Source organism: Oxyura jamaicensis, chromosome 20, assembly GCF_011077185.1.
Source record: "Oxyura jamaicensis isolate SHBP4307 breed ruddy duck chromosome 20, BPBGC_Ojam_1.0, whole genome shotgun sequence".
NCBI classification, from domain to species: domain Eukaryota; kingdom Metazoa; phylum Chordata; class Aves; order Anseriformes; family Anatidae; genus Oxyura; species Oxyura jamaicensis.
Genome location: NC_048912.1, coordinates 10,068,443 through 10,094,992, shown reverse-complemented (window position 1 = coordinate 10,094,992; position 26,550 = coordinate 10,068,443). Strand labels below are relative to the sequence as shown.

Sequence of the window (26,550 nt, the reverse complement as noted above, 5' to 3'; positions counted from 1 at the left end):
GCTCAGAGAGATCAAAAAGTTACTCAATTGGTAATGCGTCTCACACAGAACCTCAAGAAACAGAGGGAGTTTGTTTTTACAGAAATTATCTGAAGCAGCAAGTGCCAACGACCAGGGATTACTTCATCAGAAGCATTTACTTTTCCGTCTCAAGAAGAGCAGGAAGGAGAAGACAAGCAGAGAAGAGCGAGAGGAAAAACTGGTTCCTTAACTGATCCAGGAAGGAGGAAGAAGAAGGCGATGGCACAAGGGTGCCAATATTTCAGCAGCCTACACAGAACCGACCCTGCAGGAAGCAGGACGGAGCTCACGCAGCGGAAGAAAGGAGGGAAGAGAAGGACGTTGTCCACGGGAAAGACAATCCAGTTCGTACCCTTCTTGTCTGAAAGGTATTTGAAATTCAAGCCCAGATCTGAGGAGTGAAGCTCTGCAGTTTGAGCTACACCATCCTTTATTGTATGCTGCAGAATAAACACTGCTTTGTTGTGCCCCAAAGCAAGCTGAAGTCAATAGCCGTGAACCTCACATTCACAAAAAATATTCTTTAACAGATTCCCTTTCTCATCTCACAGACAGTGTTTGTGTTATGCCTTTTAAGCATTTATGCAAGGAGTACCCCCATTGCAAACTACCCTGTGTTTATTTAGTGCTGTGTGTGGTGCAATAGGATCATGGAAAATACAGCTAGAAGGGATTATCAGCTATCCCTACTAAAGCAGAGGATACAGTTTTAGCATTTCCTCAACTTTAAAGAACATATCCTGCATTAAATCAGGAACCATCTCATCTTGGAGAAAACTAGCTCACTTCAGCAAGAAGGAAATAGATTCAAACATCACTTTTTCAAGAAATATGTCAAATCAAGAGGTTTCAAGGCTTACGTTTCTCCCTCTGCTGTTTCTTCAATGACACATATTGCTTCAACACCCTAAGGTGCTGAGCCAGTATGTGAACCTCTAGAACTGTATTTTTCTTTTTTTACCCCTCTCAAAGAGCAATGTCATTTCAAAGCACAACACTGACCTGAAGCTTATTCACTTTGAAAATGTGTGCTACGAGCACTTTGGGTGTAAGTAATTCTGCCAGCAGGGACACCTGCTCTGGAGTGCGCTGCTCCATCCTTGCAGATTTTTTGATCTCCTTGTCCTTGCAGAAGGCAGGTCTCCTTACCCCACTGCGTGACCAAGGACCAACACTCAAAACTCAGAAGAACCAACTGCCTACAAGGAACAAAAAGAAAGTGAAATCAAGTTATCTGCAGCTGAAAGGCAGAGGGATGCTGAATCATCTCCCTGCCCTTCCACAACCGGTTTAAGCCAATCTAAGGCAGCCCAGCCCAGACACCCTCTCCTTGCCCCCAGCTGTGCATTCCTGTGGCCTCCCGGGTTCCAGCGCAATCCCATATGTAGTCAGTCAGATCAAGGAGCTGATCCAGCAGAAAATTAACTCAGCGAAAACAAATAAGAAATGGTTTAAGAAAGATTATTTAAAAAAAAGAAAAAATCAGTTTCCTGACCCATGTGTAGATGTGTCAGTGTCAGGTCCAGGCTGGGTGGGAGGAGGAAAAGGCATCATCCTCAGCTGGAGCTTGGATTTAGATCAGCCTAAATTGGTCAAAAACCACACCCTAGGCATGAGAGAAATTTAGGCAAATACCTGCCTGGTTAAAAGCAGGTTAGTGCTGCTCCTTGGGAAGTACAGAAGATGTTAGAGTTTGATCTTAGCTGGGCATCCAAAACACTGCTGCTTGGGTTTGGGGTTGTCATTAGTGGGGAGCAAAGGGAAGGCAGCCACAGGGGTGTCCATGTGAGCCCCCCTGTTAGCACCTGAGTGCTCTCATGTTATCTAATGTGGCTGTACAGTCTCTCTCCTCCTGCCATCCCCCCGGCTTGGTTCGTTCCTAAACATGTCTTAGGACCGAGCTGGGAGTTTAATGCTGGTTCCACCACTATTTCAATAGCTCTGTGAGTCATTTCAATGTCATCCCTCAGTTCCCCTGTTATTAAGAGGCACACATGGACGCACACAAACACTCTAAATCATTCAGCGCATTTCCCATGCACCTCTGGACTAGTTACCTGACATTTATGCAAGGAATCTAATCATAACGAGCTAAGAGAAGGGCTGAATTTTATTTTTCCAGAATAGATGCAGGATCTGGTGCTGGATATGTCTCACCTGAAAACACCAGATGAACAATCTATCAAATAAACAACAACACTGACCTCCTTTTTCCCTTGACCCTCTTCTTCCTCCTTTGCCTAAGGAATGAATCTTAATGTTGGCATAAACTTACTGCATATGCATGGTTCCTGAAATTACCTTGGGCTGGATTCAGTGTCTCTGATAAACCCTTCCATCCTGCTTTCCCCTTGCTTTCCAAGTAAGATTTGGGAAGCAGTAGCCTATATTTCTTATCTGAGATCGTTATTTGCTGCTGCAGTAGACATCTACCCAGACTAAACAGGGCGGGGACTCCATTACTGTAGATGTTTTATGCACTGAGTTAAAATAAGACAAACACACACACTGTGAATTCACTGCTTTAAAAAGTTGTCAAGTTTCAAACCAGTTTGCCACAGAACTATGTGCCAGGCAGCAGCAGAACGGGATGGCGACAGCAAGGTAATGCAGTGGTGTACAGTACCCCTGCGCAGGTTGATGGGTCCAAACCATGTAAACGCTGCTGGTTTTATGATGCTTAGATGCTGAGCACCCTCAGCCCAGGGTTTCTAACCCTTCTTCAGTAACTCTCCTCGCTGCCACTTGGAAAAAGTGGCCGGGGCTGTGTGCGCACAGCCACACACGTCTGTGTGCATGGGTACATCTCCATCGCCGCGTCTGAAACACTTTGCTCTTGTTGGGTTTGTCCTGGCCAGACCCTCCGCAACCGTACTCCAGAAAGAAAAAAAGAAAAACAGGGGTGTGTGCATGCGGTGTGGGCACAGTGGCGATGTGCTCGCCCCTTCCCTGCGCCCTCCCGGCGTGTCCTCCCCTTAGTGCCATTCCCCGCAACGCACCCACCGGGGGCCGGCTCCCTTTCCCCCCCCGAGCCTCCAGCCTCGGCGACAAAGCAACCTGATGGGCTGTTCCTCCTCTAGGCAGCGCCGGGGATTTTCCTCTCCCCGGCGCTTTGCAGCGGGCTAGAGAGCGCCTGGCTGCCCCAGCCTGCTCCTCCCACCAGAGCCACCCTCCCGCTGCCTCTCCGCCGAGCACCACTGCGCGCACGGCCACAGCTCGCCGCTGCCGCCCTCCCTCCCCTCCTCTCCTCTCCTTCCCTCTCCTCTCCGCTCCGTCCCATGGGCCGGGACCACCGGGCAGCCCCCTGCGGGCCATGAGCCGGCTGCGGAGCCTCCCGGGGGGCCGCCGCCCGCCGCAGTGAGCATCCGCCCCGCACCGTGCTCCGGCCCCCGGCGGCGCGCATGGTGGAGGGCAGCGCCCCTCGGCGGGGCAGCCCCGAGCCCCCCGAGCCCCCCGCGGCTCCCCGGGGCCGCCGGCCAGCCGCGATGCGGGCGGCGGGGCGCGGGCAGCCCGCCTCCTGGCTCCTGGTGCTGGGCGCCGCCGCCCCCGCGCTCTGGCTGCGCTGCGTCCTGGCCGACTTCACGGTGGACAACGAGGTGCACTCCAGCTTCATCCACCGCCGGCTGCGCGGCCCCGAGCGCCGCGAGATGCAGCGGGAGATCCTCTCCATCCTCGGCCTGCCGCACCGCCCGCGGCCCCACCTCCACGGCAAGCACAACTCGGCCCCCATGTTCATGCTGGACCTCTACAATGCCATGGCCGGCGAGGAGGGGGCGGCGGGGGCCGCGGCCGAGGAGGGAGAGGGCTTCTCCTACCCCTACAAGCCCATCTTCAGCACCCAGGGACCGCCCCTGGCCAGCCTGCAGGACAGCAACTTCCTCACCGAGGCTGACATGGTCATGAGCTTCGTCAACTTGGGTGAGTGCCTGTCCTTGGCGAGGCTGAACGTGGGGGGACTGGGTGGGGGGATGCCGGCGCAGATCCCCAGACACGGGTGGGAGGCACAGGTGGCCCGCTGAGGCTGGAGGGAGCCATTGGCACAGGGCAAGGACGGGCAGGTAGTGGCCCTCAGACAGGTGATGTCTTGGCGAGGCTGAGCAGCGGTGTGCAGAGTGCCCCGTCCTTCCACCGCAGTGCTCGGACAGCCACTGGCACTCACTGCGCTTCCCCCCCCCCCCCCCCCACTGACATACCACGTTCCTTTGTTGTCTTCTCCCTTCGAAAGTTACGTGCCGCACCTCAGAAATGGGATTTGCAGGTACGAGCTGAACGGGACAGTTAGCGGGGCTGTTCCGCATCCCGCACCACCAAGACACCAAAGCAGGCAGGAGCGCGGGGCACAGTGCTGCTCGTGGCCCTGGGGACACGGAGCCACCCCGGCTGCCCAGGTGCTCAGTGCCCCATGGTGTCCCGGTGCAGCCTTCCCCGGGCTGAAGGGGCTGAGCTGCTCGCACGTGTTCTCCTAACAGCTTGAGAGGGATTCCACAGTAAATCCTTATTTACTCTTGCAGCTTTTTTCTGTTGACCCCAGTTTATGCAGCTAACTTGCCTCTTTTCACAAGCACATGTGGATGGGTTTATGCAAATGATACAAAAGTTGGCATGCTTTGTATGCGGCTCGCTAGGCCTCTAATTGGATGCCACGGCCCAATCTGATTTCTATTTGCTTGCTGTAGATTGCACACCCGTTTGGACTGACTTGGCCGGATTTGAGTAAAACACTGTCAGGACGAGCGTTCTATTTTAAATATATAATTATAGACCCTGGTTCACTCCATCCATTTTTAGACCTCATCATGCGCAGCTCTGAAACCACCACGCGTACAGATTGGGTGCCTGCAAGTTCACGACAGAACGCGAATAGTATTTGCAAAACAAGATCAACTCAAACTTTGCCCCAAACCAAGACGAGAGCAAGACAAGTGCACCTCTAGCACGTAACCCGCCAGGCACTGCAGGCACCCACCTCATCGATAAATCCATTACCGCCTTTGTGGAGGTCGCTGTTCCAACACTTTGGCTGCCTGGAGCTTCTGAGGCAGCACGCATTAAACCACCACCACCCCTCTAATCCCAGCGCGTTGACTAACTGAAAACTGTTGGTAGCTGCAAAGGCTCCGTGACACACGTTAGTAATTACTGGCCACAGTAGCCATCCAGCACAGTTCTTGCATGATAGGGAGACGGCACCGCGCGACAGCTCTAGTTTGTGCGAGCTGCACCTCCTTATTACATGCCATAAGCTTCACAGCAGGAACCCGATTTACATTTGGCCCCGGGGACTGCGGTCTTGGAGAGTGCTGATACTTTCCATTTACAATTATCGTGTTTGCCTAATCACTGCTAGATACTTAAGCTGATCGGCAATGATACATTTAAATTATCAAATATTTGAGCAGCCAAAAGTACAAATGGCAGTCAAATATTTGACTTTGGAGATAAGAGTGATCTTGCAGACATTGTTGCCTGTGGTTCTTGGGTCCTACACCATGGACACCCAGAGTGCAGGGAGAGTCCTGGACACAAGACAAAAGACTGGAAGTAACTACAGAGAAATTCACAGTTCTGTGAATTTCAGTAGAGTGGAGCATTTGTGAAACATGCAAGTACCTGGTGGGAGGAAGTTTAGCTCTGGGGAAGCGGCTGTGCCCCTCCTGTGTGGAGCTATTGACTGCAGACCTTTCGTCGGCAAAACTGCAGTGCTCCAGTTCCACACCTCCTACGTAAGGAGAAGCCTTCCTGCAGCCTGTGGGAGTTTTACATACAAAGAGATAATGTTCAGGTCCCAGGTTACTTTCAATACAAAAGCTCTGTGATTGGAGTGGAATTGATCCATAAGCTGCGAAGTAAAAATTACAATATTGGATGTGTCTAAGTGAGAACGTTTTATGGAGCAGGTTGTACCTGTGTAAACTGTTCATACTCAAAGTCCCGATGTGATGTGATGACGGTAGTGGATAGATGCATTGCGACCTGTTGGGCTTTGCAGTTGTTGTCTTAGAAATCTGAAAGCGTTATTTCAGATCCTTAATTATAATTTTATTTACTCATTCTCAGCATGGTCAGAGAGTAGAAAGAGCAGGCAAAACCCAATAGTTTCTAAAAAGACAGGTGGAATTATTACCAGCAAGGAGCATTTCAGAGGTTTATCTGTACTGTTTTGTTCCCTTGTCAACAGTGCATGCCAGGACGAGTTTAAAAAGGACAGAGATCTATAATAGCTTTCTTCATCACCGTGCACACCTTTCATCCCATTATAGTCATCGGTCTTTCATCTTCATAGGACAAAGACAGGCTTGTTTATGGACATTTTAATGAGTTAGACCAGCCACTCGCTCACATACATAGTAAAATACAACACCTGCTTCAATATGTGCAGTTTTCTATGCCATTCAGGGAAAATAAGATCTATTATAGGATCAATATTTTTCTGGGGACTTTCTGCAACGATCCCTTTTACATAAGAACTGAGTTGCTAAATGAGACTGTAGTAAGCTGTGTCCTAGTTTTGTAAGAGATACTCTGCGAGCACGGCGTTTCACAGGTAGGCTTTTATTACCATAGGAGAGCCATCACAATGAGGAAGTGGCACAGCATAATAAACTTTCATCTTAGTAAGGGAGGAAGTAAAAATGAGTAAAGAAATAATACAGAAATTTCAATAAACTAAACATGTTATTCCAGGCTTCCTAATGCTAATCTCTCTCTCTCTCTATTTTCTTTATTCATATCCCCTACCTACTTGTACAGCTTTAGAGGAAAAAAAAATACAAAAATAAAGATTTACATTGAAAGATTTGCTGCACTACATAGTACCAAAAAAAAACCCAAAAAACTCCAACCCAACAACAAAAAAAGTACACAGTGATTTCTATGGAGATTCTGTGTATATTTATTCCAAAGAATTTATAGTGGGTATTGGTAGGGAGGAACCCAAATACAGGTGCTCCATTTCAGGGTTATGTTGCAGGGAGCTTTGTACTAAGCTTGTAATATCACTGTAAAATCCTGACAATTAATTAGATTTAGATTTATAACCAGTTAATTCACAGGCTACGTTTCGTCTTAACTTACACCTGTGCTAAGATGGATGAGGAATGGATTTATGTCAAGAATGAAGTTACATGTAAATTAAAAGAGAATTTAGCCACAGCGGTCTGACGAAGTTAGTCAGTTAATTACCATCTAATTTTATAAAATTTATTACTCTAATTTCATTAGCTGGAATTCCACTTCAGACCCTGTCCAAATAAAGTTTACAAACTGATCCATTTTAAGCACTGAAAAGACACAAAACATTTTTTGCATGAGTTTAAATTTCAAGTTTATAAACAGCAGCTAAGGAGTAAACATCCTCCACATTACTTAGACCCTCTCTTCTAAAAATAATTGAGTTGTCCTTATGTGGGTAATCTTGACTTGGTAAACAGACTTGCTTAGAATATTTTTTTAAAAGAGTCGGCACAAGTGATATGCAATTTGTTAATTTGTCTCATGGTTGATTATAAAATGAACAACATTGTTTAATCCTGGCAAAAAAAAAAGGGGGGGGGGGGGAATTAGTCATTCTTGGAAGGAGCACATGAAAGTGGCTTTTGTTAATGTAAATCAAGAAGCTGAAGAGCCCCCAAGTTTCCTTTTATTTCATACCATCTGGCTATCCTTTTTGTTGACAAGTGTTTGGCATAGAGAACCATCTCTTTGCCCTTTAATAACAGGCTTTAACACTGTAGGGTATTAGAAAAAGATTCTATAACAGTTAAAAAATTTCCTTCGGGGAATACTTTATAAAGTGAGCACGGGCTGCAGGCATTTGCAGCTGTAACCTGGCTTGTGTTAAAATTTGGAAGGGGCTGCCTTGCATTCCAGCTCACTACAGGCCTTCATTGGTGTACAGCCAAAGGTTAATATAGATGTCACACAGTTTTTCTTTGGAGAGCCTCAGATATAAGAGTACGCGTACAGCTGTGTTTTTAGTAACCCTTTCATAATCACTTCTTTTAAACCTCATTTTCCTGCTTATATAAATCAAAGATTTTCAAGGATATTTGACCTGGATTTGAACTTATTTGATCTTCACATATTTCCCACTTGAAACAAAGCAGATTAAATGCTAGCCCTGAATGCCTGGTCATGATCACATGGGTCTGTCCATACATTAGGCCAAGCCCTCGGCTTTTTCTCTCCCCTCCACCTAGTGCTGTTACAGGCTCTCAAGCCCAAACAGGTACATCCTGTAATTGTTTTAGACAGTATGGGTATATACGGCGCTTGGTGGTACAACAACGGCTACGTTAGAAAGCCTGCAGCAAACAGCACTTAGGAACTGCACTGACTGCGGCACGGAACTAGCAGGTATTCCCTCAACGTCCGGCCAGTTGTAGAGAGAAATTCTTCCCTTTCCAAATCACTGGGTGCAAGATGGCAAAACAGCAGCAGCAAGCAATGTACCTGTGTCCCGTGGCTGCGGTGGTAGCAGAGAAGCTGTCAGCCAAGGACTGAGGTAGCCAAGGACAGATGTCCTCATGCAAGGAAAAAATAATATGTGGAAATCATCCCCCTTTGCTCGCCCGCCTTTGTGGGGATTCTGCCAGAGGAGCAGGGGCTCCGCACCGTTCCCACACAGGCTCTCCTGGGGAGGCGAGGCCCCCACCAGCATCTGCGGTCTGAAAGCCAAAGCCCGACGGCTTGTAAAGTGCTTTGAAGGAGACGGGCCTTGATGGCCAAGTCTTGTGATGCTTGTAACAGGAGCTGGGCACAAGTGAAGCGTGCAGGACCCACTCCTCTCCGAGCTCCCGGCCCCGTTTGCCGTCGGTCTTGGTTGCGTGCCCGCGTGTGCGTCCCCACCGCTCCTCTCGCAAAGGAGGTTTACTGGCCCCTGAGCAGGCAGCACGAAGCCAGGCGTTACGTTTTCTTCTGCAAATAAGCTTGAAACGCTTTTTCAGGGAGGGGGGAGAGATGTGGGAGGGAAGGTTACACAAGTGGTTGGAAACATTAATTAAAAACAAGATTATAACTATTAAAGCCGAGTCGGGGCTGTTGACAGGCTCCTTTTAAATAGGACGCTGCTATGTTTTAGTTTAATACATTCTGGCAGTGTCACCGGGGTTAAGGCTAATACTGGGATGTGTGGATCCTGTCATGTTATTGTCAGGAGGAATGCAGGGATTAGGTTTAAAAGTGGCGGTGGGTGAGTGGTGCAGCTGTGTATACTTATTATAAAAGATTTAAGTCCCACTGGTAAAATCAATATATTAAATTGCAAGAGCCTCTGTTTTTAATTAGTTTAAATCAAATATACTGTTAGTGCCATTATGGCTTCAATCCTTGGACCAAGTGAGGAAATGCTAATATTTACACAGAAACTGTTAATTTGTGGTTAAAATGATAACAAATTTAGTTTTACACATCTAAATTGTTCTAACTTGATGAATACCAGTGAGAAGTTGCAATGATGGATGAAGTCATCTGAGCAAGAGCACAAGTAAGCAAATTTTGATAGCGGGCCAGATAAAGAGACTACCTGTTAATATCAAGCATTAAGAGACCATGATATTTTAAGCCCCTTCCAGTAGCAGTCATCCTCTCTGAGGCCTGCATCAAAATATCCACTTGGAATTGATTACATAGATATAGAAGCTTTTATATAAAAATATATTTATTTTCTAAAGGGAAGGAACTTCTAAGGAAACCAGTGAGCTTTTGGAATTAGTTTCAGGGTTAAGATCCTCATTCTACAAATGTTTGAAATAAATGGGACTACTCACCAGGACTAATCACATGGATAAAGCTTTGCACATGCACACGTTTGGAAAATGGAAACCCAAGAGAAAATTCTTGGCTAGGTCTTCATTTGGTGTAAATTGTCAAATTTCTACTGAAGCTGGCCCTACGGTCTCATTTATACAACTGTGTGTCCAAAGTAATTCCAATAAACTCCCTCCAGATTTACACTAGCACAATTGAGAACAGAATTGGGCCAAAGAAATGCCCCTGTGTTGAAATAATGAGCATGCGGTAGTTTCTGCTACAGCTTCAAACAGTTTTCTCTCCTAATCTTGAAATTGTTTTTGAGGGAGGTTTTCTTTACTGCAAACAATCAAAACACGAGCTAGCTCCTATTAGTCACTGCTTATCATTATTAGCTGAACCCGTGTTGTTGAACTACAGCTGAATTCCCATCTATGCAACAAACAGAATTTAACAAATAATGTTTGACAAAAATGTGAAACTGATATTTCTTAATACAAGACATATTTCATATGGAGAAACTTCAGCGATGAAAGATTCCTGGTATCAAAATATCTGAATCACAGTACAAATAAACAGTGTGTTGTAAAGACTGCGGGGCCGAATTCCATGCTGGAGTAATTCCATTGAAGGCAGTGGAGCTGTGCCAGGAGATAAACTGCCATCTAGATTTTTTTTGGTGTACATGCAAAAACCAGAAGTGTTTAAGATTTTGTCAGTAAACATCTTTGCTAAGAGAAAGCTGCAGGTAGCAAAATTCAAGCCAATTCTTATTCAAGTATCTCTTTCTGAAATCCTTATTTTGTTGATGAAAACTAGTTTGCTGGGGCCCCGCTTATTTGGGTATACATTGTACAGTCCCATGATTTATACACGGTCCCGATTTACAGCAGGTTACATAGAAGAGCTCATGTGTGCAAGCCTGCAGGATCCGGCCCCGCAGTAATGTGCCATGCAGGCTCTTTTAAACATTTGTGTCGACTGCATGTTGGAGTCAGTGAAAATCCTTTAGTGATCCAGATTGGGTGGATTGAATTAATGGCAACTTTGAGACTACAAGTTTTAGTGTAATTGCTTTATTGTTTTGGAACCAAGATGCTTACAATCCGGTTCCTGTGCAAACATGTTTAACGTGTGTTAATGTGTTTCAAAACCAGACCCTCTCCGCAAAATTCTGCTTTTCATTAATTGACATCAGTAGCATGGTACAGTATTTCAAAGCACTGGCCAAATATAAACTGTGTTTCTAATTTCCTTACTTTCCTGTGTTTGGAATGCCAATGTTAATTTGTTCCCATGGAAGAGTGAGAGCTGCCAACCACAGTTTTATATAAATGGCTTTACAGTGCAGGGCTGCCAACATTAAATGATTCTTAGGAATTTTCATGACATTTTGTATTTAATTCTTGTGTGTGTTTGTGAGAGAAATAGGGAGAGATATATGGGATGTTGAACAACTGCACAAACACTGATGATCAAGGCAAATGCTTGCAGTAATTTATCCTTTACATAGCTATTACTTCATGTTTCTTCTCATTTAAGTTTTTTTTTTAATAGTCTATCAGATATTACATGGCATTTTCCCTGTGCCTAGAAAAAAACTATTTTGCGGTGAATTTTCTTGCTGACCATCCAGCTAGCTCTGTGGTTCCCCCCACCTCCCACAATGCTAGTTATTTATTAATAGATTAGCAGAAGGGCTTTTGTTTATGTTGTTCTTCTCGCCATTAGGCACTAGATTGTAAGAATGTGCTATTACTCAGCATGAGAAAGCGGGGAAGTAAAAAAAAGCTCCCACAACTATGTACAGGAGGATTAACTGATTTTGATTAAAACTGCCAATATTTATGTTTAAAAGAACAGGCGTAGCTAGATAAAATAATTTGATTTCTTAAAGAAATTCAAGCATAATCATGGTTTCTTGAGTGGTATGTACGGTCTTCATACCTGAAACAAATGTGAAGTGCCATTTAACAAATTAATTTTAAACTGATGATGGTGAAAACAAGGTCTGTTTATGTACTTCTTTTATTCCTGGAAGATATTCAAAATACAAATTGTTCATGTTTCAGTAGATTCCTGTTAATGAGCGCTATGGTTTATCTCTCAATTTTCCCATTTTATTGGAACAGGTGCAGTGTCTGCCATCTGTGCCAGCGCTGCGCTATACCAACAAACAAAGTGTTGTTTTGGTTCACTGGATTTAAAAGTCTCCTGAGAGTAAAGAAATGAAAGAGAAAGAATTTAGAAAGTGCCTAGTGAAGGAAAGGCACTTCAAGTAATGTGCTTTGTCACTCAAGTCTTTCCGTAAATTACCTTAAACTATTTCAAAACTGTTTGAAAAATTTTATCCGTAGAGTGTTAAGTTTCTGTTGCATCTCGGAGGTCACACGGTATTCTTTATCATCTTTATCTTTCTGCAATAGCTTTCAAACTAGACTCTTCTGTTATCAGCGTGAATTAAATTTTACAGGAGTAAAAATTCTGCCATGTCTTAAAGTGGAAGAACTGTAAACTTCCAGATTTGGACTGTTTCTGATTCTGCCTTATTTAAAAGATACTGCAAATGACCCAAGTTTAAAGAAGATTATGTTGTAATTAGACAGGCAAACTCATAATTATTTAAGGGCTAAAACAACAACAACAACCCTTTCAGGTTCATTTTGACAGTGTTTATCCAGTGTATCTGGAAAGGCTTACAATTAAAGTGCCTGAAGGGTGGGGATGAGATTTTTCAGCATGCAGTCAGTACTATCAGGTCCACCTGGCCTGGGAAACTATGCAGGCTTTGTAGTAGAGAAAATCCTTTAACTTAGATCTTCATGGCAAGCTCTTAAAAGCTACCTTCCTTTTAAAAAGAAGAAAAAAAAAAGGACTGGGGGGAGAGAAAGAGGGCACTGCTTTCCTCTAAATAATAATTAAAACGAGCCAGTGCCTTGTGAGGCTCGTTATGACGAGGGGACACAATCACGTTGATCAGGCTGATAATCTTGCGGTGCACCATGTTTTAAAGTTTTGTCTGTTGTGCACAAGTGCCTTTCAAGTGAGCAAAAAGTTTCCTCTCATTAGGCTGCAGCCTCCCAGCGCGCGATGCTGGTCTGAATTACACCTCCACGAGGAGCCCCTGATGGCATCAGCTGGAGCTGGCTGGCACAAGGCCACCGCAGCAGTGAAGTCACCGCAATTGACACCATCTGAGGATCTGGCACGATGTCTTCACCGGGTTTTGTAAATCTGGTCGAGCTTTGACTCTAACTGTGGCCACAGGGCCAAATTCTGCCTTCAGCCACCTCGCTTTGTTGGCACTGCTGCAGCTGCCTCGGTCCTCCGATTTTACCAATTGTTCTTTCCACAGTAGAGTGGCAGTAAAACTTTTTAAAAGAGACCAAAAGAACCCTGGGAGATCTACTAAAAAATGCTCATAAAATAATACAGCATCAGTAGTTGGGGGCTGTAATTCAGATGGAGAGACAAGTCTCTTACCGGGTGCGGGCCGGGAGCAGGTCTGGCAGCACTCCCCTACTCACCTACCAGAAACACCCACTGGCCTAAGGCGCCCTTTGGCACCCCAAAGGAAAGCAGGTTCAGGGTTATTGGTTAAACGGAAGCAAAAAAAAATATGATAATTAAGAAATTCTGAATTCTGGTGCTTACCAGTTAGCACTGTTCAAATGCTTTTGTACCAGCACGTGAACAACAATTTATTTGCACCAGCCAAGTGCCTGTAATAGCATGAACAACCATCGTTCACCGCTACCTGCAGTCAGTTCCTAACAATACCCATTCGACATGCTGGTAGATGCTGGCAATCTGCTCCTTCCCTGGTTGTCAGGGTTAAAACTTATTGCTTCTATCATTCAAAATATTCTGAATGTTTTTATCTCGCTACTTTTGTTTATTACTGTGCAGTAATTATAATCCCACGGGGACTTTTCAGAGTTTTATAAAGAGTTCTGCACATCCCTTTTGCTGAAGCTTGTGGCACTACAAACAACACGCTGAGTTTAAGTTCCCCTTTCTGATCATAGCCTTAAAAAATCCAGCATTCATTAAGAGAAAGGAGGAGATTTTTTTTTTCTATTTAAGAAAAAGAAATAGGGGGGAAAAAAAGAAGTAACTTTAGCCTCATGATCTGCTAGCTACATAAAGCAGTAAATGTTCAGTTGAGACAGGGAAAAACCAGAACTGCTGGAGATTGGTTGTTTCCTTTTGGAGGAAACAATAAATGTGCCCACTTGTATTTTAACAACATTACTACTGGGCCCCCTAATTACACAAATATACTTGTAATAAACTGCAGAAGAGAAGAACTAAAAAAGAATCACTCAGCACAGGACTTGCTCTTCAACTCAGAAAGAGGCTTTTAGGAACCAGTCTTTAAATCTCGGGCCGAATCAGAAGATTAAGATATTTCAGCACTCCGTGATGAGTCATTTGTCTTCCAAGACAGGTGAAAAGGAGAAGGTAATCGGACATGCGGTGCAAAACCTCTCTCATTGGTGTGAACACAGCTTTGACCTCTGCCTACAACAGTTCCTGCAACTCGGTGGCACGCATTATAATCAAATTACAAGAATATTGGGCTCCGTAGCCCCACATCTCTGACCATTACGCTCCATTAAAACCTAGCGCAGGGGACACAGAAGTACATGAGAGAATCCAGAAACATGCTCAAGTAAGCCCCAAATATTTCTTTAGAAAACAGTAATTGTCACTGTGCTCGTTAGTCCACAACCATACCCAGAGTGGGGGAAAACCATAAATCAGCATGTCTGATGGTCTGAAAGGTTTTCCTCCCCATATTGGCAGTTGTAGTCCAGCACAAAACCAGTGTCTGGTGGGCAAGAGACTGAGCTGGAGAAGAGTGATCTGTGTGCCTGCTTCTTGGGAGACACTATTTTAAATGCCACACTCTCATCTCTGTGCTGTTTTTAAGAATTGCACTCAACAGGACGGGAACTGTGTTCTCCTCATTCATACCAAAGCGATGTGAAGACGTGAGCGTGTGTTACAACAGCTGATCTTTTACCCCAGAACTGCAATTGCAAAATTGTGTTTGAAGACAAAACAAACAAACAAACAAACAAAAAAAAACCACCACAAAACAAACCAGCATTTGCTGTTGTTAGGGGCTGACTCAGGAGGCCTGCATGGCCCAGCCCTAGCGGGAGGCTCAGCGTCAGGAATCCGGCACCGCGCTACGCGAGTGTGGTATGCAGGGCTAGGTGCTGCTGATGGCACTCATGGTGTTATCTCGTAAAAGAAATTCCTCTTGTATAATACAGATGGTGGGTGGGAATTAAACGGAAGATAAATCTCCTAACCCCCAGATGATTTTATGCCTGGAGCGCTGGCCACCAATGTTTGTAGCATAAAGGAGACACGCACACGTTCTGTACACGTGTATTTATGTCTTCTGAGCACATTTCTGAAATAACAAACTTGCCGTCACTCGAGGACAGGAGCATGTTACATCTACCAGCAGAACTATACATGGATGTCATCCACTTACAGATCTTTAATATTCATGGTTCCTAGGCCCATATACCACATTATTAAAAGATTAAGCAATCCCTTGCCTGTTTCTCAATAAAACTGTGTTGCACAGAAACCCTCCTAGAAAGCCAAAAGGCCATGTGCATGAGCTGTGAGCCCCACTGCAGCCGACAAGACAGGGAGCCGCTGTGCCGTGCCAGGTATTAAGGATTGGTTCGCTCTTGGGTGATAACCTTGTCCCCAGCTCCCATGTTTCAAAAGCAGGGAAGTGCTGCAGTGCCCCACCTGCTCTGAGCTGCCTTGGCAGCACGTAGGAAACACGATGATCTTAAAGAAAACACAAAATGGGTCATGAAGCCCCCACTCTGGAATATCTCTTTAAGCAGTAATTGACGTCTCTGAGCATTATTTTCCAAAATGTTTCCTCCCATGCCCCCAAACACTGTATTTCTATGTCATAATCCTGGCTTACAAACTGTGTTCATATCACCAGACCTCCCATATGCAGAACACCTGAAAAATATGCAGTGGAGACAACAGTACGGGTGCAAGAGAAGAGCTGTGCTCTGGCAGGGTTTCCTCCTCCAGGGCACGTGGACCTTTCTCCTGAATAGTTTTTGCCCCCACCACAGGCAGAAGCTCTCCTCTCCCAGCACCTGCCCGCCCAAGAAACGCGCAGACGTTTGTTATTGCATAGGCAAGCTCAAAAGGTCCTGCCCATCGCGGTCTTACGGCACGGAACGGATTGTGTACATTCCATGTCAAAATTGTGCTGATTGCAATCGAAGGCTGAGATTCTTATCTGACGGTCGAACATCTGATAGCTGCTGGTTATTTTGTAATATCCCACAAACACTTTTCTCAACAAAACCAGAATCTGGGATTTAAGCTAAGAAATCCAGCAAGCCATATGGTTTCCAACCTGGAAGACTGGTTCCTGGGTTATTTTCTTTTACCAGAGTAAGCCACAAAAAAGGCTCGGTTCCCAGCACATGCAGCTCCCGCCGTGTTCCTCCCGGGAAGCCCGTGCAGGTGTAGTCCCAAACTTCAGGAATATTTGGGGAGCTGCTGGTATTGTTGTGGCAATACATTACTAAAAAGGATTAATTAGATTTACGTTATTTATTTGGGCAGCTGTTCGGTAGATAAAAGGAGGCCCGATGCAAATGAAATGAATAAGCACTAAGAGGCCAATTTGCAGTCGGTTCTCTGCTTGTGTCCCTTATCACAGCCAGTGAGAAACGGGCACATTCCTTTGACAAAAATGAGGCATTTGAAGATTCCATCAGCTGAACTTTCTCTTTTAAGTGCTGCCAGTAGATGCACAATGTATACATGTGCTTTTAAAAGACTTTTATTTTGAACTCAAGATGTGAATCTATGGTATTAAGAAAAGCAGAACAATCCTTTATTTAGCTGCACCTGCACCTTAATGCCTAATGAGTTTAGTCTGATGGAATCCAGACCTCAGGAAGGATTATAAATTCTCATTTGATTTCATTTACTTCTAAAATACCTTAAACCAGCTGTACCAGTCTAGAATCCAGTCCTTCTTTCTATATCAGTTTTGCAAATGTTGTTGAATCTTTTGCTGTATTAAGTAACTTTATGCTCTATAATAACACACCGATAGTAATAAGGACCAGAAGGCAAAAAAATCATGTAGTGAAAAGATAATTAGCAGCAATAGAAGCTTGAAAAGCATTGGTTTACAAGCACGACTTTTATAAAGTTCTTCTTGCTCTGGAAGCAAAACTTGGAGAAGAATTGAAACTAAGTTAGCAGTCAGTATCCTCTCTCTGGCCTGTCCTGGCAAACGGTGGGAGCCCACGCTCCGCCATGCGCCGTGGTACATCGCCATTTCTGCCTGCTTTGAGCAAACACATCAGGGATGCTTGGGCAGCGACCTTCCCAAGATTACTGACTCAAGCTGTTAATTATGAACAGTATCTAATTTATCAAAATCATCTGAAGCCTTCTTAGTGTGCCCCAGTGTTGTTACTGGAATGCAAGAGCATATTGTGATGCTGTTGCACCTCTGCAAGATCAAATAATTGCATCAAAGAGTTATGTCATTTTTTTTGTTTTTCTTTGCACGTCCTATGCACGTGCCTTCCTGCAGACCAAGGTGTCCGTGCTGCAGGCTCCCAGCTTCCTGCAGAGAGGCTCACGCCTCCCCTTTACACGCACCCTCAGAAGAGCAGGACACTTTGAGCGCTGCTGCCCTCGCGCTCCCAGGCTGAGCGCTCTGCCAGGCTGCCGGGCACCAGCGAGCTGCCTTCCCTTACCTGAGGTTACCTTAAAGATGGCTGAAACATGTCATGTTTCTTCCCTTACCCCTAAACTGAATTTTGGTCACTGCTTCACACTTGGAATCTATCAAGGACAACTTTTTTATTTCACAATTTGCATTTCAACCCAAATAGCCCATTTTAGGTTTCCCTGCAGTAGTCTCCTGTGCTGCCCCTTATCTTCCCTGGCTGAACGCAGACAATTTCTGCCCAGATCTGCTCAGCCACTTGTCTCTCCTTCCTTGGGCCTGGGGATTTGTTTCCATGTGCTCAGTGCTGTGTGTACAAGCAGACAGAGCTGACTGCTGGTTTTTGCATCAGTGACTTTTTGAGAGGCCCCCAGCCTCCGAGCAGATTACAGGAAGCACCTTGAGCCCTGTTTGTCTGCTGCCTGGACTGGGGGATTATTTTCCTCAATGAACCATATTGTCATTAACTTTTCCCCCTGTTCGTGCTCTGCAGCCCCCTCCCCGCTGAGACACCCACCGCCCTGCTCGCTTCTCCAGCCCAGTGCTGCCCTGTCCCACGCTGTGGCTGCCACCATCCTGCCCCTGGTCTGCGGTTCCTCCCCCTCCGCCCCAGGTTGCCACTATCTCCTTGACCCTCACAAAATGTGTGACTTGGAGTTCACACCTAACGCTGGTGCAGCTTCCTGCTGAGGTTAGCCTCACCAGATACATCTCACAGATTTCGCAGCACCATGAAAGCAGCCTTGCTGTCCCCCGAATTACCAAGAGAAAGAAAGAAGAAGAATGTAGCAATCAGCTGTATTCAAAGAGGGCAAAGAAAAACGTATTCGTACACCTCCATGAACCTCTGATAGCCACACTCAGAGGACTCAGGATTTAGGGGATGCATTAGCAGTGCACGTCTGCTCTTAGGCTGCATTACTGCATGCTATGCGTTACAGTGCAGACAAAGACAAGAAGGCAGAAGCAGTGATGAGCTTCTGCCTCTCCCTTTGCTCACTGCTCAGTTCGGCTGCAGGAACATTTCTAGAGGAGGGCACAGAGAAGTGCTAAGATTGCCTTTGGTAGGCAGCAAACTTGGCAGCTGCCCCTCCTGGGCAGTGCACGGTGCCTGCAGGGAGCTGCAGGAGTCCCTGGCTCGGAGCTGCTGCCCTGTGCATCCCCAGCTGTGCAGAGGAGAGCAACGGTCCCAGGCTGCTGCAGGCTGGCATGGCTAAATACCAGTGTCAGTTAACCACGTTCCCACCGACTGCATGCGAACTTGAGACGTTTTGAGATGGCCACAGTGCTGCTCAGCTGGGAGGACACAGGAGGAGCCTGGCTCTGCAGCATCACCGCAGTCCCCAGCTCACCTCCCTGGCTCGCTGGATAAATGCCACCCCTAAGGAAAGGGCGAGCTGCTGGATGTGAAGCCCCAGCTCAACACTGTCTTAGATCCCAGCAACCCAGTGCAGGGAGGAAAGAAACAAGGAGGTTTGAGATACTCAGGAGATGAAGGTAGAAGTAGACAGAGACTGTCTAAAGGAACAACTTCATGCCCATTTCTTTCTTTCTTCTCTCATCCCCCTTTTCTCTATTCTGTCATGCTCCCCCAGTCCTGTACAAATGCTGCGTTACAGCAGCTGCTGACTGATTGCAGCACTGCGTGCTGCTGTGTTTTTCCTGCTAAGGATGTAAATAAGGCATTCTGAAGAAACACAACTCTTCCCTGCTTATTTAACTTTGCTTTCCCCTGATACAAGTTCAGACACTGCAAGCTCAGCATCAGGATTCACACCACGGTCAGTCTGTTTACTATTAGGAGAGTTCCGTGTTCACAGCACAGTCCCACGTGTAAATTTTTCACAGTACCTTTCATCTAGTCTGGCTCTGATTTCAGCAGAGAAACCACAGTGTAAATGGGTTCTGATCAGGGTATGCTCAGAAAGAAAATGGATTACCTGTGCGTAACCTGCCCAGATATTTCATGGATGTTCTTCAAGCAGAAATAGCTTCACCACCCAGCATTGCCTCTAAGTGCCTACAACGTCTCCAAACACAGAAGGCAGCCCACATGCTTCCCTCTGTCCATCCCTCCCAGTTATTATTTTTTCCCTTTGCCATCTACCATCCCAAGGAATTTTAAATGAAAAGTCTCCTGGGTGCCCCACAGGGTGACAGCAGCACCATCCTTTCACCCCACCGTGCTCCCTGGCGGCAGGGCTCCCCGGGGAGCAGGTGGCTCAGCATCATTCCCCGAGCTCTGCCTGAAGCCACTACAACGCTAAACCTAACGTCAGAAGAACATCAGAAAGGGCTCAGCATTTTGTTAGAGAAACCCCAATCTCTGCTCTGAGCCGTCCTTGCTAGCTGAAGTTCAACTTAGTCAGGAAGAACTTGCTGCTGCTTCGGAGATAATTAAACCCATCTTCCCTCAACCCGCTGTTTGTACATGCACAATGATACCATTGTTCGGAGTCATGCAACACATATGCTGACATTAAAGTGTTTAATCTTGTAGTACAGTATTCCATTATTTTTCGGACATCTGTACATGATAGAAAGGGTACGTATTAAGGGATTTGTTGACAAAGAAATGGCTAATGCTGATACATGTGTGGACTGAAAGGATCTTTCCAAGTTGTGTTCAGCAACGGGGAGAGCGCTCCTTCCCAGGCCCAAAGCCTGGCACAGATGTGATATGCACTGCTGCTATTACCACTTCTGAATTTATAACAAGGAGTCAGTGTTTAGAAGAATTTTGGAAGCTCCCTGCTGGGTTTGTGGCTAGGTGGTCTTGCTGGCAACACCACCTTCATGCTGAAAGCTAAAAAAATGAAGTGATGGTTAAAGGAAGAATATTAACTCCAGAGGGCTTTTTTCCCCCTCTCAGGGCAAAAATGTTGACCCTGGATTGCTCTGCAGCCGTGAGCCCAAAAGAATTTTGAATCCCCCTGTTTCTAACCTCTGGGACTGGGGATCAGGATTTATGGAGCCTGGTTTTCATCTCATTTGAAATTAATGCGCTAGTTCTGCTTGACACCAGCGGACAGGCCAGGACTTTGCCCTGCCATGTACTGAATTTACCGTGCACCAAGGAGCTCATCACCTTCACCTCCCTTTACCCAGGTGTAAAATGGGTGCATGAGCACCAAGCACCTGGGTGCGAGTTACCCAAAGCAGTTCCCTCTGCTGAGCATCGCCCATGCCCTGAGCAGCCCCTCCTGAGCAGGGCAGGTGGGGGGGATGAGACCATCAGGACAGGGCTTTGGCAGGTGAGCCCAGAGCCCCTCGGCTGCCTGGGGGTCTTGGGCCAGAAGCCGAAGGACAGAGTGCCCCTAGCGCTGCATTCTCCTCCTCGAGCTGTTTGTACGGCCTTTGCCCCCACCTGAGCCACCCACCAAATGTGCAAGGTCTGTCTCGCAGCAGCGTTCCCGCACAGCCAGATGAGGGCACGCAGTAAGGAAGTGTAAACAAGCCCTCCAAATACTGTTTTTACCACTCTTAAAAAATAAAAAATCTCACCAGTTATGTACAACCCAGGACATTTGCTGTACTCCATCCATAGGGCTTCCAATTTATGATCTTCAGCTATTTCTCCAAGCATTTCTTTAACTGCTGCACTACATGTCAGCATGTAAATCTTTTAGCTGAGAGGATGAAGCAAATGAAAACCAATCACAGAACTTCACATTCCCAAATTCTTGCCATCATAAATTTACTGCAACTGCCCCTGTAGCTCTTGCTGTCAAGCACAATGAGGAGGGAAACATGGGCCTTAGCAGGCTGTGGCTTGGCATGACATTATTGCAGTCTTTATTATACTCCCTCTCCTCCTTAGAAAAATATAGGGACTGACCTTGCACTTCTTGCTCAATCAGGAGTCCCGCTGGGCCCAGTAGGCCCTTTCAGCTGCAGCGACCGCTGGATCCTTCCCCTAATTGCTTTCCTCCTTCTTGAACCTCACCAACATAAGGAGAAAAGGCCTATATTTCATAAATGACATGATTTTATCCACCAATTTAGAGACAAAGGAGTGCAATTTATAGAGGGAACATTTAATCCCTGTTAATTAGGATCCCATCAAGAGCTCTCACATTTGGCATCCTGAAAATTTACAGCGCAGTTTCACAACCACGGTGGGCCCGGAGCTGAAGGGAGAGCCCTGCCCTGCCTCCTGCTGCCGCCTCCCCACGCCAGGTGAGGACGGGACCCAGCTCAAAGCCCCTCTGGGAACGGGAAAAATACTTTCCAGCTGAATCCTGTTCCCAGGCAATGCACAGGTGGGAGCTGGCCATCCCTTTGGAAGCAGTAACGTACGTAGGCTGGAAATGTTTGTGGATCCCAGGCTGAGCTGGTGGTCCCTGGGCAGCCAGTCTGGGAATCCCGTGCTCTATGCAGAAGGGAGGCAAGAATGTTTCTGAAGTTTTGGTTTAGGATCTCTAGGGGTGGTTATGGGAGGAATTAAAGGTAATTTTTCTAGAATTCAACCAAGACTTTGCACTGCTGGATGTGCAAATCAGCATAATTCCCCCTTTTTGTGAAAACTAGTGCTTTGTGAAAACTAGTGTTTTGTGAAAGCTAGTGGCCAAAATCCTTGGTTCACTGGACCAACCAGCCAGCCCTCCGCCATCTCTGAAGAGACTGCTCATTTTCTGTAGCTCTGCAGCTATCAGAGGAAAGGGAGACAAAGACTTTCCTATCCACTACCCTCACCTACGTGACTCCTTCAGTCCCTGGGGTCAGGCAGGCGCAGGTAGACCCTGAAAACCTGTTAGACATCGCTCCTGGAGTGTGGTGTATTTTTTTTCTTTGGCATCCAAATCTCTGGTGGGTTTCACAGGCAACCGCTGATGTCTCTGCAGTTGAGTCTCCCACGTGGCTGAGGCTGAGGTGAGGGGGTGTTGTCTTTTGGAATCTATTTTCCTTTGACTTATCTTTCAGTCTCAGGAATTTGGGACCTTTAATCTATTTGAGATTAAAGTTCTTTACAAATCCCTTCTGGCCTTTTTGGGGAGTAAAGAAGTTAAAGACACCCTACTACACATTCCTTTTGGTGTTTTTTTTTTTTTTTTTTTCATTGTAAATTAGAAACAAGTAGTGTTCCAACTTCTGCGATCACTAGAATAAATGAGACAACTACTCAAAGCATCTTGTAAAAAACCTAACACATTATCAGGTGAAAGTGTTAACAGGAAATTTTAAATTTTTACCTGTTTAAATATTCAAAATATATTCTAAATACATCCTCCATATGTGCCAGGGGGAAGGAGGCATAGAATTACCAAAGCTTTCACAATTTGGCAGCCTGAGCACAGAATCTATTCATCTGGTGTTTACTTTGCCTGTGAAAAAGAAATTTTTTACATCTCCAGAAAACAAGAATGTAAAAATACTTAGGTAAGTAGACTGGAAGAAGTAAGGCCTCCTGCGAAACCTATTGAAATTAGTGGAAATATTTCTGTTGACTTCCCTGGGGGCTTGGCTTGGCTCTTTTAACACTTCTGTAATAATTATTTTTAACAGTCTTTCCTGGAAAATTATTGCTGTGATTCACTGGTTCTTTGCTTGATACATGGAGTTAATGACTGACACTGTGCTACTGTGCTTGGTACAGAGGCTGAAAAACCGTACGGTTTCTTTGGTATGTGTAGGCAGAAATAACAGCTATTGCAAGCTACGTCTCAACATAATCATGGCTGTCACGTTTCATGCCTTGACTACCATCAATCCATATTACAAAACCAGTGGCCCAACCAGTGTTTACAGAATTAGCTCGGATCAGCTTTCCACTTACCAGTAGCGATTTACAAAGAAGCTGAGAATAGCTGGGGCTCTTATTTCCAGTCTCAACATATTTTGCTGTGAAAATGACCAAAAATGGGATCAGTTCAAGTTTTCCAGCTCTCTGCTGATGTATCATTTGCTTTAGAGGTTTGGGTACCCTGGGGTATTATATCAGGATCACAAGCTTTCTGTCCAATATTACTTTTTTTGGTACTCATGCAACTGTATTGCCACAAGTTCTAGATGTCAACCGCTACAACTTTTCATCCCTGAATCTTAATGTTTTCAAGTTTTGTATCTGAAAAGACTACATGTCAAAACAAATGCCAAGAATTTGTTGACATTTTATCTTCAGCTTTCCCATACTTTTGGATCTGATACTTGGCTACTTTACACCTGCGCGCATGTATCCATCGTGTTTTCTTTTAATCATCCCCATTGTTGCACAACTGTGCCACCCTACCTCCTCTTGCATCACCACAACGCCACAACAGAGTTGGTTGGGAGAAACAAAAGACTTCAGAGAGCTCGGAGCCCTATCTGTAGCAGATAGATGGCTGCAGCCTGTGCAGCACTCAGATCATGGACAGATAGTCAAGGCTGGACTTCCAAAGATGCTGAGCTTATTTGCATATTTGCAACAGAGGTGTGGCAAATTTACTGACAACCACTAACCAAAGATACATGCTTGTTTTGTTCACATCACCTTAACTGTCCTGCACACTTTTTCTTGACATATTTTCTCATGAATCTGCTGTCCATCTCCATGGCACAGCTCCCAGGCTCCATCGCCTTGGCCTTTCCTTTCCCACAGGACTATACCCAGGGGAGTGCCTGATGATCCCCACCTGGAGTAACTACAACTATCTGGCACATTTGCCATGCCACTCTTAACCCAAGAGTTATTTTGCACCAAGAGATTTTGAGCTGTGTGTTAAATGACCTCATAATTTGTCTACAGCAGTTGTGCTTCCAAAATGAGAGACCACGTCTAGAAATGAGAAGAGGCGTGCATTTACACACACATCAGTTGTGGATGGATTATTTCGTTAGGGGGCAAGATCCACTGTTTTCCCACAGCTAAGGCACACTGTCTGTTTCATAGCAGAATTATTTTTCAAGGGTGTTCTTCCTTTTCATATTTTACGCTCTTTGATTGCACATCCAGAGCCTTGGCTTCCTCTCCAAGCAGCTGCCTTGCCAAGGCATTTGAATTGTGACAGTTTCTGAGCTGGAATTTCCAACATTTCAAATTAGGAACTGGGCTAAAACTGTTCACCAAAAGCCTTGGGGTTGTAGTGATTTGTAAGAACTATGAGCCTAGCACAAACACAAGTTCAAATTCTTTGGGCTATTAACTATACCCAGCAAATAACCTTACTGTGTTTTGACTTTGTAGTGAGCATTTAACTCACAACAGCTGACAAACAGCTGAGATTAAGTCCATCAGAAATGACCAAAAGCTTCTCGTTATGGTAGGTTATGTCAATAAGGATCACAAATTTTATAGACCTAACGGAGAAACTGCAGCCACATTCAAAGAGCTCTAGCAATTCCCTTGATTGTTTCACTGAACACTCAAAATACCATTCCCCTCTTTAAACGCCCCCCAACCCTATTCAAACTCCTCAGGTAATTAATTGGAAACAACCCTGTTGCAGAATTGTCAAAGGTCTGACTAACACCCATCAAACCCGGGAAACTCGGACTCCTTGAGCACTCCCCTGCTTACCTCATGCTGTTGTGCTTAAGGTATTACTGGGGACTACAGAAAGTGCATGATCATATATACTGTACCATATGTTCACAAATACCAAAGCACAGCAGCATGAATTAAGGATAGGATTTCAGTCCTCATAATGAAGAGTCTTGCTTTTATGAGTTCGAGTCAGACCCTTAACGTTATTTTAACGTAGATTTTGGTGTTTAATTATGTAATAAGATTTACTGCAGTCATCTAACAGATGTTGATTCAGGGTCAGTGTTTCTCATAAATTAGTTCTGAAAGGATTTGTTACTTCTGGGTCAGCAGATAGGACCAGAGTGCAAAGAAAAAGGGGAAAAACAATAAACACTGAGTTGAAGGGTTTCTTGGGATTCTTTCTTCAGTTACATATCCACATATTTTCATGATCTTAATGACTATAGCCACAGGAATGTTTGCTTTAACACTAAAGATGGCTCAGCCCAAAACCCTATATCCAAACATCTGCAAAGCATGGGAAAGTTCAAGCTCTGGGGCTTTTTATTTTATGACCCTGGCCATTAATTTCTCACACTAATATGACACATTTTTCTAGTGCTCTGCAGTGGGAATCGCTGTGAACTCTTAGCAGCACCCAAAAAAGTTTCATCTTTATGTGTCTGTTGTCAGACTTTGTGCAAAGCGTGTACACCAGCATTGACTGATTATTTGTCATCAAGTGTGTAACACTGAAAAGGTGCACCCACCCTCCTTCAAAAATTCAGCCTTCCCATGTCTTTGGAAGCAAATCTTGCTGTACATCCTACAGTTTGACCTATCTGTAATCCACCCTGCTGGTGATGTTATCCATAATATAATTAAAAACACACAACATTATATTCATTCTTCTATAGTTGTGGTTAAAGGAGATATTACATATTAAAATATTTTTCCATTCCTCTGTAATTTAGGTGCAAACAAATTCCTTTGAGACTGAAATCATACTCTTTATATCTTTTTCTGCTGAGAATATTTTGGAGGGAAGGGATTGAGGCATATTAAATAGGGTTGCTAGCACTTACAGGGCAGTTTTAGCCTGCCAAGTGTGTTACAAAAGCTGGTGACTACTCACAATTCTCACACCTCGGGGTATGAGAGAGTGAGTGATCTTCCTGAGGCTGCACTAGATGTTAGAGCTGGAGGTGGAACAATAACTCTGTTCACTCAGTGCACGCGAAGACTGCCCAAACTATAAAACCATTTGCTGAACTTAATCACCTCTGTCTTGGAAAGTTTAGGGGTTTCATACCTAAAAAACTCCTCTAAGATGAATCCCAGCTATTAGTAAGAGCGCTGAGGTATTTCCCTGAGCAGCAATCATACAGTGGCAAACTGCAAGCCCTGGACTGCTTGCAGAAATGTTGCGCGAGAGGAGGAAGAGCCCGCAGCCAGCTGCCGACCGCCAGCCAGCAAAGCCGGGCTGGACCCGCTCCGTGCGAGCGGCCGGACACGGCCCCGCTCCCGGGGACTCCCCGCGCTCCGTCCCTGCCACCAGGGAGCCCCCTGAGGTACG

The 26,550-nt window shown here is 45.4% G+C and overlaps 2 protein-coding genes across 2 annotated transcripts in view; one reads left to right on the top strand and one right to left on the bottom strand.

The window, feature by feature from the left end:
• SPO11 (SPO11 initiator of meiotic double stranded breaks) overlaps positions 1 to 925 on the bottom strand; it is a 39,324-nt gene extending 38,399 nt beyond the window's left edge. Inside the window, exon 1 of the mRNA XM_035343691.1 lies at positions 882 to 925. The gene's annotated coding sequence lies outside the window, so the exon portion shown is untranslated. The remainder of the gene's footprint in view (positions 1 to 881) is intronic.
• Positions 926 to 3,149: 2,224 nt separating this feature from the next.
• The window catches only part of BMP7 (bone morphogenetic protein 7), a 45,915-nt gene continuing 22,514 nt past the window's right edge, over positions 3,150 to 26,550 (top strand). Inside the window, exon 1 of the mRNA XM_035344037.1 lies at positions 3,150 to 3,939. Within this exon, the coding sequence (XP_035199928.1) occupies positions 3,423 to 3,939 (517 nt within the window). The 5' untranslated portion in view covers positions 3,150 to 3,422. The remainder of the gene's footprint in view (positions 3,940 to 26,550) is intronic.